At 41.0% G+C, this 12,726-nt stretch overlaps 1 protein-coding gene across 2 annotated transcripts in view; it reads left to right on the top strand.

Annotated features, from left to right (window-relative positions):
- Positions 1-10,774, top strand: part of LOC141113180 (inactive phospholipase C-like protein 2) — a 355,506-nt gene extending 344,732 nt beyond the window's left edge. For both annotated transcript variants that reach the window (XM_073606112.1, XM_073606113.1), the window contains exon 6: positions 10,288-10,774. In XM_073606112.1, coding sequence (XP_073462213.1) covers positions 10,288-10,476 — 189 coding nt within the window. In that variant the 3' untranslated portion in view covers positions 10,477-10,774. The remainder of the gene's footprint in view (positions 1-10,287) is intronic.
- Positions 10,775-12,726: the final 1,952 nt, after the last annotated feature.

Genomic DNA, 12,726 nt, shown 5'->3' with positions numbered 1-12,726 from the left:
CTTTTGACACATTTTTGGGTTGATTGACAATTATACAGCGATCAGTGCTATAAAAAATGCACTGATTACTGTGTAAATGTTACTGGTAGGGAAGGGGTTAACACTAGGGGGCGATCAAGGGGTTAACTGTGTTCCCTAGGTGTGTGTTCTAACTGTGAACGATGGGAGCGACTAGGAGCTGAGAGATTGTGGTTCCCAGCTCGTAGGAACTCACGATCACTCTCTCCTCTTCTCACAAAACTGGGATGTGTGTGTTTACACATAAACACGTCCCTGTTCTGCCTCTTGTGCCAGCGATCGCTCATGGCCGGCGGTCATCGTGACCGCCGGTCACGAGCATTGGCACCCACGCTGTGCAACGGGCGTGCACGCGCCTGCTATCCCGCTTAAAGGGACCGACGTATAGTTATGACGGTTCGCGGGATCATGGCAACCTGCTGCAGTATAATGATGGCGGCTGGTCGGCAAGCGGTTAAGAGAGGCATGGACTGCAGAGAGAGAAAATATTAAACAAAAACCATATTTACAGTTTGAATAAAAAAAGCGAAGGCGCAGCATGGAAATTTTTTATTACATAGTCTGTTTGAAAAAAGACACAAGTCAATTCTAGTTCAACTAATAAAAGGGAAAAAACAAATAAAAAAAAAATTCTACAATCCTATATACACAATCTTATACCCACAGTTGATCAAGAGGAAGGCAAAAAAAAAAAAGCGGCAAAGCATGCTCCAATTTACTCCAGCAGGGGGAAAAATCCCTGCCTGATCCCCCTAGTGGCAATCGCATATTCCCTGGATCATACAGATATATTTTAATATCCAGTTATATTATGTACATTTAGGAAAGAATCCAGGTCTTTTTCAATGCAATCTTTTGAGCTGGCCAGAACCACCTCTTGAGGGATTCTTTTCCACATTTTCACAGCTCTTACTGTGAAGAAACCTTTCTATATTTGGAGATGAAATATTTTTTCCTCAGCTCGATTTAAATCATAATTTTTAAAGAGCAACTGTCATCTCTGTCCCGCAGCGGCTCCTCCTCTGACCCGCTGTTGACTTAGACAGTCCCATTCACTTTAATGGGACGGCTGGTGATGCCATGATGGATCTGAAATGACAGGTGCTCTTTAAATGTAAGGACTTACCCCTCCCTCTTTTTAGTCACCCTTTGAAAACCCAGTGACGGGATACACCTTTCAGATATGATGTATATCCTGGTTCATATCCTGCTTTCATATTGCCCCATCCCTGGGCTTGTTAGACCCAGGGGAAGTACTAACCCCCGCTACGCTACCTGGAAAATTCCAAGCTAAGTTACCTTATTCCACCGAATATTATATGTTGTATTAGAGTCTATCTCACTGTTTCATTCATTGCAGCACATCTACTGTCTTGACCATCTACATAAATATATCTAAGACACCCTAGTGTGACGCACTGAGCACTATCAGCAATGCCGCGTACACACGTATCGGACATTCCGACAACAAAATCCTGGATTTATTTCTGACGGATGTTGGCTCAAACTTGTCTTGCATACACAAGATTGCACAAATGTTGTCGGAAATTCCGAACGTCAAAAACGCGGTGACGTACAAAACGTAAAACGAGCCGAGAAAAATGAAGTTCAATAGCCAGTGCGGCTCTTCTGCTTGATTCTGAGCATGCGTGGAATTTTGTGCGTCAGAATTGTGTATACACGATTGGAACTTCCGACAACGGATTTTGTCGGAAAATTTGAGAACCAGCTCTCAAATTTTTTTGTCGGAAATTCCGACAACAAATGTCCGATGGAGCCTACACACGGTCGGAATTTCCGACAACAAGCTCACATCGAACATTTGTTGTCGGAAATTCCTACCGTGTGTACGCGGCATTAGTATACGCTGGTATGACCACATAATCTGTACAACGCCGGGCCCATTGTTCTCGGACCCGGCCCCCGATTATTTACCTATTTGTTTTCTATTTGAGATACTGTAAATACTATTTCACTTGATTGTTACGTGTAACTTTCTTTGGCAAATAAAGGAATTACAAAAAAAAAAATGTAAGGACTTATTGTTGCTGGTAGTTAGAATCTTTAACATTTGCAAACAAAATGAAGGTTTTCTATTTAGAATAATAAACTGTGGTGAAATCACCTCCTACAGCGCTGGGGTCACTGATTTACGTATCGTGGGAGCAAACGCTGTTGCTGTCAGGATAGATAAATCAGTGCTGCAGCTGAATGGCGTACCTGCTAAGCAAATGATGGTTAACAATAAAACAAAGTAACATTACAGTATAACAGTAAGACATACCATACCTGCAAAGCAAATACAATAAAACATAGTAAAAATAAAACATTTTTTAATGCCAGCTGTGCTTAAAAAATATATGCCGAAGCGTGGGGGCAATCCGCCCCTAATGTTAGGAGAAAATCGCTCCTCCACCCCTGCCCCCATGCTTTGGCATATATGCTCTTTTTTGAAATTTGAACAGAATAGAAAAGAATAGATTAGAATAGGAAGATAGTTATATTCTTGCTATTCTATTCTTTTCTGTTTTCTATTCTATTCTAACCTATTCTTTTCTATGTTTAATTCAAATACAAATTTCCATTCTAATCTATTGTTTTTTTGAATTATATTCATTTCTATTCTATTCTCTTCTATTTGAATTTAAGAAGATGGTTATATACTTTCTATTTTATTCTATTTTTTTAATTCTATTCCATTCTATTCTGTGCTTTTATTTTCTATTCTATTTTGTTCTGTTTTACTATATTATATTCTATTATTTTATTTTCTGATATTTTTTTCCTCTATTATATATTTTTTTTTCTATTCTATTGCATTATTTTCTATTCTATTCTATTCTCTTTGGAAATTCGAAAACTATTCAAATTCAAACGATTCGAATACGAATAAACAAAACTAATTCCGAAAACAAATTAAATGGGTTAAACAAATTTAACTAAACAAATTTATCTAAATAATGAATCTAAATGAAATGAAACAAATTTTTTCTTTCATGTTTTAACTACTAACTACTTTTAACTACTTCCAGACCGCCCACCGCACATATACTGCGGCAGAGTGGCCCGGCTGCGTGAACTGATATATTGCTTATTGCAATTTTTGTTTACCAAAAATATGTAACGGAATACATATTGGCCTAAACTGATGAATACATTTGTTTTTTTAGATATTTTCTGTAACAAAGTAAAAAATACTGGGTTTTTTTTTCAAAATTGTCGGTCTTTTTTTGTTCATAGCGCAAAAAATAAAAAACGCAGCGGTGATCAAATACCATCAAAAGAAAGCTCTATTTGTGGGGAAAAAAAGGACATCAATTTTGTTTGTCAGCTAAAGTGACGCAGTGCCGTATCGCAAAAAATGGCCTGGTTATTAAGGGGGTAAATCCTTCTGGGGCTGAAGTGGTTAAAAGCCACAGTTGTCAAATGGCACTAGTCAGATTAGTTCTTTGATCAATCAAGTAAAGGAAGCTAGACTACCTACCTGTTGTATTTTGCTGCAGCAGGTAATGAGTAGCAGGTAATCCCAACAGAAAAATAATGGCTAGGCCTTTTGGTGCTTGCTCTGAAATTGTGGTGTGCACTTCCCTGTCCATGCTCAGGCTGATATGAACACTTTTCCACCTCCATTCATGCACATACACCAGGACCCCAGGAGTTTTCTACTGATAATTCCAGCTCTTTATTACTCAACTTTCACAAGACACACAAATTGTAGCTTATGGCACAAAAATGTATGTTTGTCCTTGAAAGTGGCCTTACAAAAGTCCTGGTGAAAAAAGCAATGATTTGCATTAATTAAATATATGTGACCTGTCAGTGAAGATTGAACCAATCACATTTTTTTCAGCAAATAGAGCATTTTCTAGTTGGCTTCACATTGTCATGCAATTAAAGAATTCTCATTTGCTCGGATTATGTGACTCTCTGTGGACCAAATTTGTAATCTGCCAAAAATTGGAATAGTTCCTCTAATTTTGTGAGTTGATCTTCTTCAACACATAAAGACAAGCTGGGCTGGCAGATCATATAGTAGGTACGTGATCCAGTGCAGAGAGGCCGCTTTGCTACCGTAATAGTATGTTAGGCGGTCGTCAAATGGTTTAACCACTTGCAGTCCGCGCACTGTAGCTTTTCTGCTACAGTATGGGCCAGTTGCGCAGAATCACATATATAGTATCTCACAAAAGTGAGTACACCCCTCCCTTTTTTAAAATTTTTTTTTATATCTTTTTATGTGACAACACTGAAGAAATGACACTTTGCTACAATGTAAAGTAGTGAGTGTACAGCTTGTATAACAGTGTAAATTTGCTGTCCCCTCAAAATAACTCAACACACAGCCATTAATGTCTAAACCGCTGGCAACAAAAGTGATTACACCCCTAAGTGAAAATGTCCAAATTGGGCCCAATAGCCATTTTCCCTCCCTGGTGTCATGTAACTCGTTAGTGTTACAAGATCTCATGTGTGAATGTGGAAGCGGTGTGTTAAATTTTGGTGTTATCGCTCTCACTCTCTCATACTGGTCACTTGAAGTTCAACATGACACCTCATGGCAAAGAACTTTCTAAAAAAAAGAATTGTTGCTCTACATAAAGATGGTAGAAGGGTATGGCGCTGTTCCTTTATCTGATTAATGATTTCCTACCTGCATGTTATGTATTTCTAAGATTAAACAAGACGTACAGGTATCAAATGGTGATATCCTCAAAAGATATTTCACAATGTTGAACAGAATATAAAAATATAAAATAATAATAGTGTCAAACTCCATACATAGTGTTGCTGTGTAAATCTTATATTTCAAATGGCACTTAGTGAACGTGCATGAAGTGAATCAGGTTTAAGGGAAACCAAAAACAAAAACAAAACGGGGGGAAAGGGGGGGGGGGGAGGGGGGCGGAGGGGGAAAAAAAGGGGGGTGTGGGAGGTCAAACGGTGGTGGAAAGAACTAATAAATATCCAAAAAACAATCTTGGTAAAGTGCAAGCGTGCTATCAAGTTCACAAAGAGTCCTTATTGTGCAGTAAACGTTCCGTCAGATTCATAAAAAGTCCTTATTTGTGCAATAACTTTGTGCATATGGTGTTTGTGATTATAATCCTTCTGCTGTTCAAGAATCTGTACTCTAAATGTGCAGCCACTCACCAGCTCACTTCACCCCTGCAGGGGTATCAGGCAGTTACAGTTTTGAGCCACTGTACGGCAATCTCTGGCAGACTCAGGATCGTGATGTGTCATGTAAAAAGAGAGAAGGGGTGCCCATAGTGTAAAATCATTTTTAAAATTTATTTAAACAAGTGGAGAGGTACTCACAATTTCACAGTATGAATCAAGTATAATAGACAAAAGTCGCGGTTAACCTTCAGCTGTTGCAAGCAAGTAATGTTGGGAAGCACAGATTAGGCCACGCCCTACGCGTTTCGTCTTCAGGACGTCTACGGGAGCGTGACCTGTGCTGTCTCCCCACCTTTATATAGCGTGCGGTGTCCCCTTGTTGATTCTTTAATTGGCATCCATTTTGCCTGTGATTCCGCGGACCGGAAGTCGTCCGCGGCCATTTTACCTATGGTATGCAGACCGGAGCCTAACTTCCTGTATGAGAGAATGTGGATACAGCGGTGTCCAATTTACTTGTATTTCTAAGGGAAGGTTTGTTTTTAGCTATTGTGTGGCCATTTTGCCTGGGATCTTTGCAGACAGAAGACAATGTCATATGTCTCTGTGTGCATGGTTTTATGGACAGAGGAGACCATAGAGTTATGTCTCTTGTAACTGATTTACCTTAGTTTCGTTTTTGAGCTAATATTAATCCAAATTTGCTATTTGTAATCCCGGTGTCCCGTCCAGGTATACTATATTGGGTGTTCCGCATGTTATAATTAGGTGAAAGGTTTTTTTAAAACATAACTTCCAGCTTGCATATATCACAATAAAAAATCAGAATGTTTAAAATCACCGGCATATATATATGCCTCTTTCAATAAAAACAACTACAGCGCAATAAAATATACGTACATCATCTGAAATAAATCTGCATGTTATAATTAGGTGAAAAAAACCTTTCACCTAATTATAACATGCGGAACACCCAATATAGTATACCTGGACGGGACACCGGGATTACAAATAGCAAATTTGGATTAATATTAGCTCAAAAACGAAACTAAGGTAAATCAGTTACAAGAGACATAACTCTATGGTCTCCTCTGTCCATAAAACCATAGGTATAATGGCCGCCAACATTTCGAAGGATATGGACACAGAGACATATGACATTGTCTTCTGTCTGCAAAGATCCCAGGCAAAATGGCCACACAATAGCTAAAAACAAACCTTCCCTTAGAAATACAAGTAAATTGGACACCGCTGTATCCACATTCTCTCATACAGGAAGTTAGGCTCCGGTCTGCATATCATAGGTAAAATGGCCGCGGACGACTTCCGGTCCGCGGAATCAAAGGCAAAATGGATGCCAATTAAAGAATTAACAAGGGGACACCGCACGCTATATAAAGGTGGGGAGACACAGCACAGGTCACGCTCCCGTAGACGTCCTGACGACGAAACGCGTAGGGCGTGGCCTAATCTGTGCTTCCCAACATTACTTGCTTGCAACAGCTGAAGGTTAACCGCGACTTTTGTCTATTATACTTGATTCATACTGTGAAATTGTGAGTACCTCTCCACTTGTTTAAATAAATTTTAAAAACGATTTTACACTATGGGCACCCCTTCTCTCTTTTTACATGACACATCACGATCCTGAGTCTGCCAGAGATTGCCGTACAGTGGCTCAAAACTGTAACTGCCTGATACCCCTGCAGGGGTGAAGTGAGCTGGTGAGTGGCTGCACATTTAGAGTACAGATTCTTGAACAGCAGAAGGATTATAATCACAAACACCATATGCACAAAGTTATTGCACAAATATGGACTTTTTATGAATCTGACAGAACGTTTACTGCACAATAAGGACTCTTTGTGAACTTGATAGCACGCTTGCACCTTACCAAGATTGTTTTTTGGATATTTATTAGTTCTTTCCACCACCGTTTGACCTCCCACACCCCCCTTTTTTTTCCCCCTCCGTTCACCCCCCCCTCCTCCCCCCCCCCCCTTTCCCCCCGTTTTGTTTTTGTTTTTGGTTTCCCTTAAACCTGATTCACTTCATGCACATTCACTAAGTGCCATTTGAAATATAAGATTTACACAGCAACACTATGTATGGAGTTTGACACTATTATTATTTTATATTTTTATATTCTGTTCAACATTGTGAAATATCTTTTGAGGATATCACCATTTGATACCTGTACGTCTTGTTTAATCTTAGAAATACATAACATGCAGGTAGGAAATCATTAATCAGATAAAGGAACAGCGCCATACCCTTCTACTATATTAATCAACTCAGCTGTCCCCATTTATGGTGACTGCATGTTGGGCGGCAGCAGTTCCAAAGTGTTCACTAACATATCTTAGCTTATCATAGCTTAGCGTCATATCCAGAGGTTGTTTTGGGGAAATAGATGTATGAGTGCTGCCAGCATTTCTGCAGAGGTTGAATGGGGTGGGGGGGGACAGCCTGTCACTGCTTAGACCATACGCCGTACACTGCATCAAATTAGTCTGCATGGCTGTCGTCCCAGAAGGATGCCTCTTCTAAAGATGATGCACAAGAAAGCCCGCAAACAGTTTGCTGAAGACAATCAGATTAAGGACATGAATTACTGGAACCATGTCCTGTGGTCTCATGAGACCAAGATAAACTTATTTGGTTCAGATGGTGTAAAGGTCTGTGGCGGCAGCCAGGTGAGGAGTACAAAGACAAGTGTCTCTTGCCTACAGTCAAGCATGGTGGTGGGAGTGTCATGGTCTGGGGCTGCATGAGCGCTGCTGGCACTGGAGAGCTACAGTTCATTGAGGGAACCATGAATGCCAACATGTACTGTGACATACTGAAGCGGAGCATGATCCCCTCCCTTCGGAGACTGGGCCGCAAGGCAGTATTCCAACATAACGACCCCAAACACACCTCCAAGATGACCACTGCCTTGTTAAAGAAGCTGAGGGTAAAGATGATGGACTGGCCAAGCATGTCTCCAGACCTAAAACCTATTGAGCATCTGTGGGGCATCCTCAAATGGAAGGTGGAGGAGAGCAAGGTCTCTAACATCCACCAGCTCCGTGATGTTGCCATGGAGGAGGGGAAGAGGACTCCAGGGGCAACCTGTGAAGCTCTGGTGAACTCCATAACCAAGAGGGTTAAGGCAGTGCTGGAAAATAATGGTGGCCACACAAAATATTCACACTTTGGGCCCAATTTGGACATTTTCACTTAGGGGTATACTTTTGTTTCCAGCGGTTTAGACATGAATGGCTGTGTGTTGAGTTATTTTGAGGGGACAGCAAATTTACATGGTTATACAAGCTGTACACTCACTATTTTACATTGTAGAAAAGTGTAATTTCTTCAGTGTTGTCACAGGAAATGATATAATAAAATATTTACAAAAATGATAGGGGTCTTTTGTGAGATACTGTATATACGTGATTCTGCATTTCTGGGTAGGGGGCGTGCCTGTGCTGCGATTCGTCACAGCACATGCCGATCAACGGGTCCCAGCTATTGATTGACCTCCAGCACCCGGTGATTGGCTCTGAGCTTCCCTGAACACAGCTCTGTGAATTTAAACAACACAGAGCTGTTTTCAGTGATGGGGATCTCATGGTTTGTTCATTTCCTGCTAAGCAGGGAATGAAAACAACTAGATCCCCAGTGCAAGCAGCACACAGTACACATATAAACACTTGTTAGGCACACATTTAACCCATTGATTACCCTAGATGTTAACCCCTTCCTGCCCAGTGTCATTAGTACAGTGCATATTCTCTATAGGGTTTTGTTCAGACGAGATGGCTGGCCAATCAAACACAGTGATATCATGATCATTAAACCAGGTATTGGTACTTTTGGCAGGGTGGGCAAGTGGCAAGTCCTGCTGGAAAATGAAATCAGCATCTCATCTTTGGTCAGCAGAGGGAAGCATGGAGTTCTCTAGAATTTCCTAAAAGAGGGCTGCGCTGACTTTGGACTTGATAAAACACAGTGGACCAACACCAGCAGATGTCTTGGCTCTCCAAGTCATCTCAGAATGCGGCAACTTCGCACTGGACCTCATGCAACTTGGAGTATGTTCCTCTCCACTCTTCCTCCAGACTCTGGAACCTTGATTTCCAAATGAAATTCAAAATCTTCCACAGTATATGGTGATTTGGGGAGCTGTGTCATCTGCTGGTGTTGGTCCACTGTGTTTTATGAAGTCCAAAGTCAGCGCAGCCCTCTAGCAGGAAATTTTAGAGCGCTTCATGCTTCCTTCTGCTGACCAGCTTTATGGAGATGCCGATTTCATTTTCCAGCAGGTATTGGCACCTGCTTACACTACCAAAAGTACCAATACCTGGTTTAATGATCATGGTATCACTGTGCTTGACTGGCCAGCAAACTCGCCTGACCTAAACCCCATAGAGAATCAGTGGGGTATTGTCAAGAAAAGATGAAACACCAGAGTCAACAATGCAGATGAGCTGAAAGCCGCTATCAAAGCAACCTGGGCTTCCATAACATCCCAGCAGTGCCACAGGTTGATCGCCTCCATGCTACACCGTAATGATGCAGTAATTCATGCAAAAGGAGCCCCGGCCGACCAAGTATTGAGTGCATACTATACTGTACATGGACATACTTTTTAGTAAGTCTACATTTCTGTATTAAAAATCCTTTTTTTTTTTTTTTTTTTTTTTTTTATTGGTCTTGTGTAATATTCAAATTTTCTGAGATACTGAATTTTAGGTTTTCACTAACTGTAAGCCATAATCATCAAAATTAAAAGAAAGAAATGCTTGAAATATATCACTCTGTGTGTAATGCATCTATATAAAATATGAGTTTCACTTTTTGATTTGAATTACTGAAATAAATTAACTTTTTTGATGATATTCTAATTTTATGAGATGCACCTGTAGTTGTTGAAATGCCAATGAATATAAAAACAACTTGTGATATCTGGATAGTATATTAATTAAGCTGCTTACATTCATTTTCCTGCAAATACATAAAATTAAGAAAGCTGGCTGCTTGTCAGATAGTTGATGTGTCTATGATCCTAAATGTAATTTTCTCTTTTTGTTGTGGGTTTCTTTAATCACTTTGCTACAATCTTCACACAGAGTTGTCTCACTGTTATTCTTTGTTATCCCACAGGGTCAGGCTGACCTCCTCAAGCATGCCAAGAATGAAGCTGTCGACCACGTCAGGCAGATCCACCATGCAGGGCAATCCTGTGGGATAAGCCGGGACAGCTCCCACTCCCCCTCCCTGGATGTATTTAGGCCACGAGGGGCCCTGGAACCCATCCCTGAGACTGAAAGTGGGGGGAGCACTGGCTCTTGAAGATGCATTCTGATGCCATCATAGAACTTAACCCCTTGCATGGCAAAGCCCTCTTCAGAACTATGCCATGCAGTGTGTTCCAGTTTTTTCGCACAACTACAGGGTAAATGTTAGGACCTCCATTATCTCCATCTCTTGACACACCTCTATGGAACATTTCCTATAAAGCCAACCCGTGGACTTTTGAAGGATGACTGATTGAATTCACAGGCAGATGTCTATATGAAGGCATACAGCTTTATTTTTGTGCATTACAGAACCAGCCTCACTTCCCCTCAGTCTGCACCTTCCCAAAAGTAGTGGGTTGGGGGGGGGGGGGGGGGCGAGTGTATTGCTACCTCTGGTCACCTTCCCCATGCCCCTATCTCTGTAGTGTATGAGAACACTCCTGGAATAAAGACACTTGTTCTGATCTCATGATGGTGGTGGAAGTGTTTTTGCATTGAGAACTCGGTCTTTGTTTTACTAACATATGGTGACACTGCCTCATGCACACTGGACGTTGTATTAATGTTATAAAAATGACAGTAGCTTTGCAATGAGTGTTTCAAAGTTTTTCAAAGTTTTTGCAATAACGTTTTTTAGCGTTTTTCAGCGTTGGCTTTTTTTTTAGCATTTTTTTTAAATTTTTTTTATCAATGGATCAAAAATGTTAAACGCTGGTGAGCTGCGTTTTTTAGCGTTTATCTGGATCCATAGGTGTTTTCTGACGTTAGAGCATTTTTACAGTTGTACACTAGTTTTGGGGTTTTTTTCCTAGCCAAAAATGGTTGATAACAGCCTATGTGTGTATGGACACATAGGATAAGATGCCGGAGAGTTTATTGACGGTAGAAAAAAAGTCTGCAGCCAAAAACAGCAGCTGTAAAAACGTCCAGTGTGCATGAGGCTTTACTGAATGATAAATAGAATTATAGATATTAAACATCTTTGACACAAAAGGCATAAAAACTGATGTTGCAGCACCAGCAGGGGAAGAAACAAAAACCAGCTTTGTATGTTTTTAGATATTATACAGTATCTCACAAAAGTAAGTACACCCCTCACATTTTTGTAAATATTTTATTCTATCTTTTCATGTGGCAACACTGAAGAAATGGCACTTTGCTACAATGTAAAGTAGTGAGTGTACAGCTTGTATAACAGTGTAAATTTGCTGTCCCCTCAAAATACCTCAACACACGGCCATTAATGTCTAAACCGATGACTTGTTAGTGTTACAAGGTCTCAGGTGTGAATGGGGAGCAGGTCTGTTAAATTTGGTGTTCTCACTCTCACTCTCTCACACTGGTCACTGGAAGTTAAACATGGCACATCATGGTAAACTCTCTGAGGATCTAAAAAAAAGAATTGTTGCTCTACATAAAGATGGCCTAGGCTAAAGGAAAATTGCCATGACCCTGAAACTGAGCTGCAGCACGGTGGCCAAAACCATACAGCGGTTTAACAGGACAGGTTTCACTCAGAACAGGCCTTGCCATGGTCAACCAAAGAGGTTGAGTGCACGTGATCAGCGTCATATCCAGAGGTTGTCTTTGGGAAATAGACGTATGAGTGCTACCAGCATTGCTGCAGAGGTTCAGATGCTGTCAAGCGTGTGTAGCGGCATCCAGGTGAGGAGTACAAAGACAAGGGTGTCTTGCCTACAGTCAAGTGCGGTGATGGGAGTGTCATGGTCTGGGGCTGCATGAGTTCTGCCGCCACTGGGGAGCTACAGTTTTTTGAGGGAACCATAATGCCAACATGTACTGTGACATGCTAAAGTAGAGCATGATCTCCCCCCCCTCCCTTTGGAGACTGGGACGCAGGGCAGTATTCCAACATGAAAACGACCCAAAAACAAGATGACCACTGCCTTGCTAAAGAATGTAGATAAAGAGGGATCTGTAGTGGTCCTCGATCCTGTTATGTAAAAAGGAGAAGCTATACGCCAATTGTCTGACACAGTAACCCATCTTAAACTCAGGGGTGACCCCACTACATCCTTTAAACAAGAACTTGGGGACCTATTGAATAGGGCAGTAGTAATAGGCATTTTTTCTCACAAAGAGAGAGACAGGTTCATTGTCAAATTCCCAGTTATGCCTGTATTCCATCACCTCCCAAAAATGCATAAAGGGTTAAGTCCCTTAACAGGTAGACCGATAGTGACTGGTATCGATTCCCTGAATGAACGTTTGGGTCAATGGGTAGACCAGCAATTACAGCCGTTAGTGGTTGAATTGCCTGGGTTTCTCAGGAATACCAAAC

This window comes from Aquarana catesbeiana, linkage group LG12, assembly GCF_042186555.1.
Source record: "Aquarana catesbeiana isolate 2022-GZ linkage group LG12, ASM4218655v1, whole genome shotgun sequence".
NCBI classification, from domain to species: Eukaryota; Metazoa; Chordata; class Amphibia; order Anura; family Ranidae; genus Aquarana; species Aquarana catesbeiana.
Note: the sequence above shows the minus strand (reverse complement) of the source record. Positions and strands in the feature narration are given on the sequence as shown.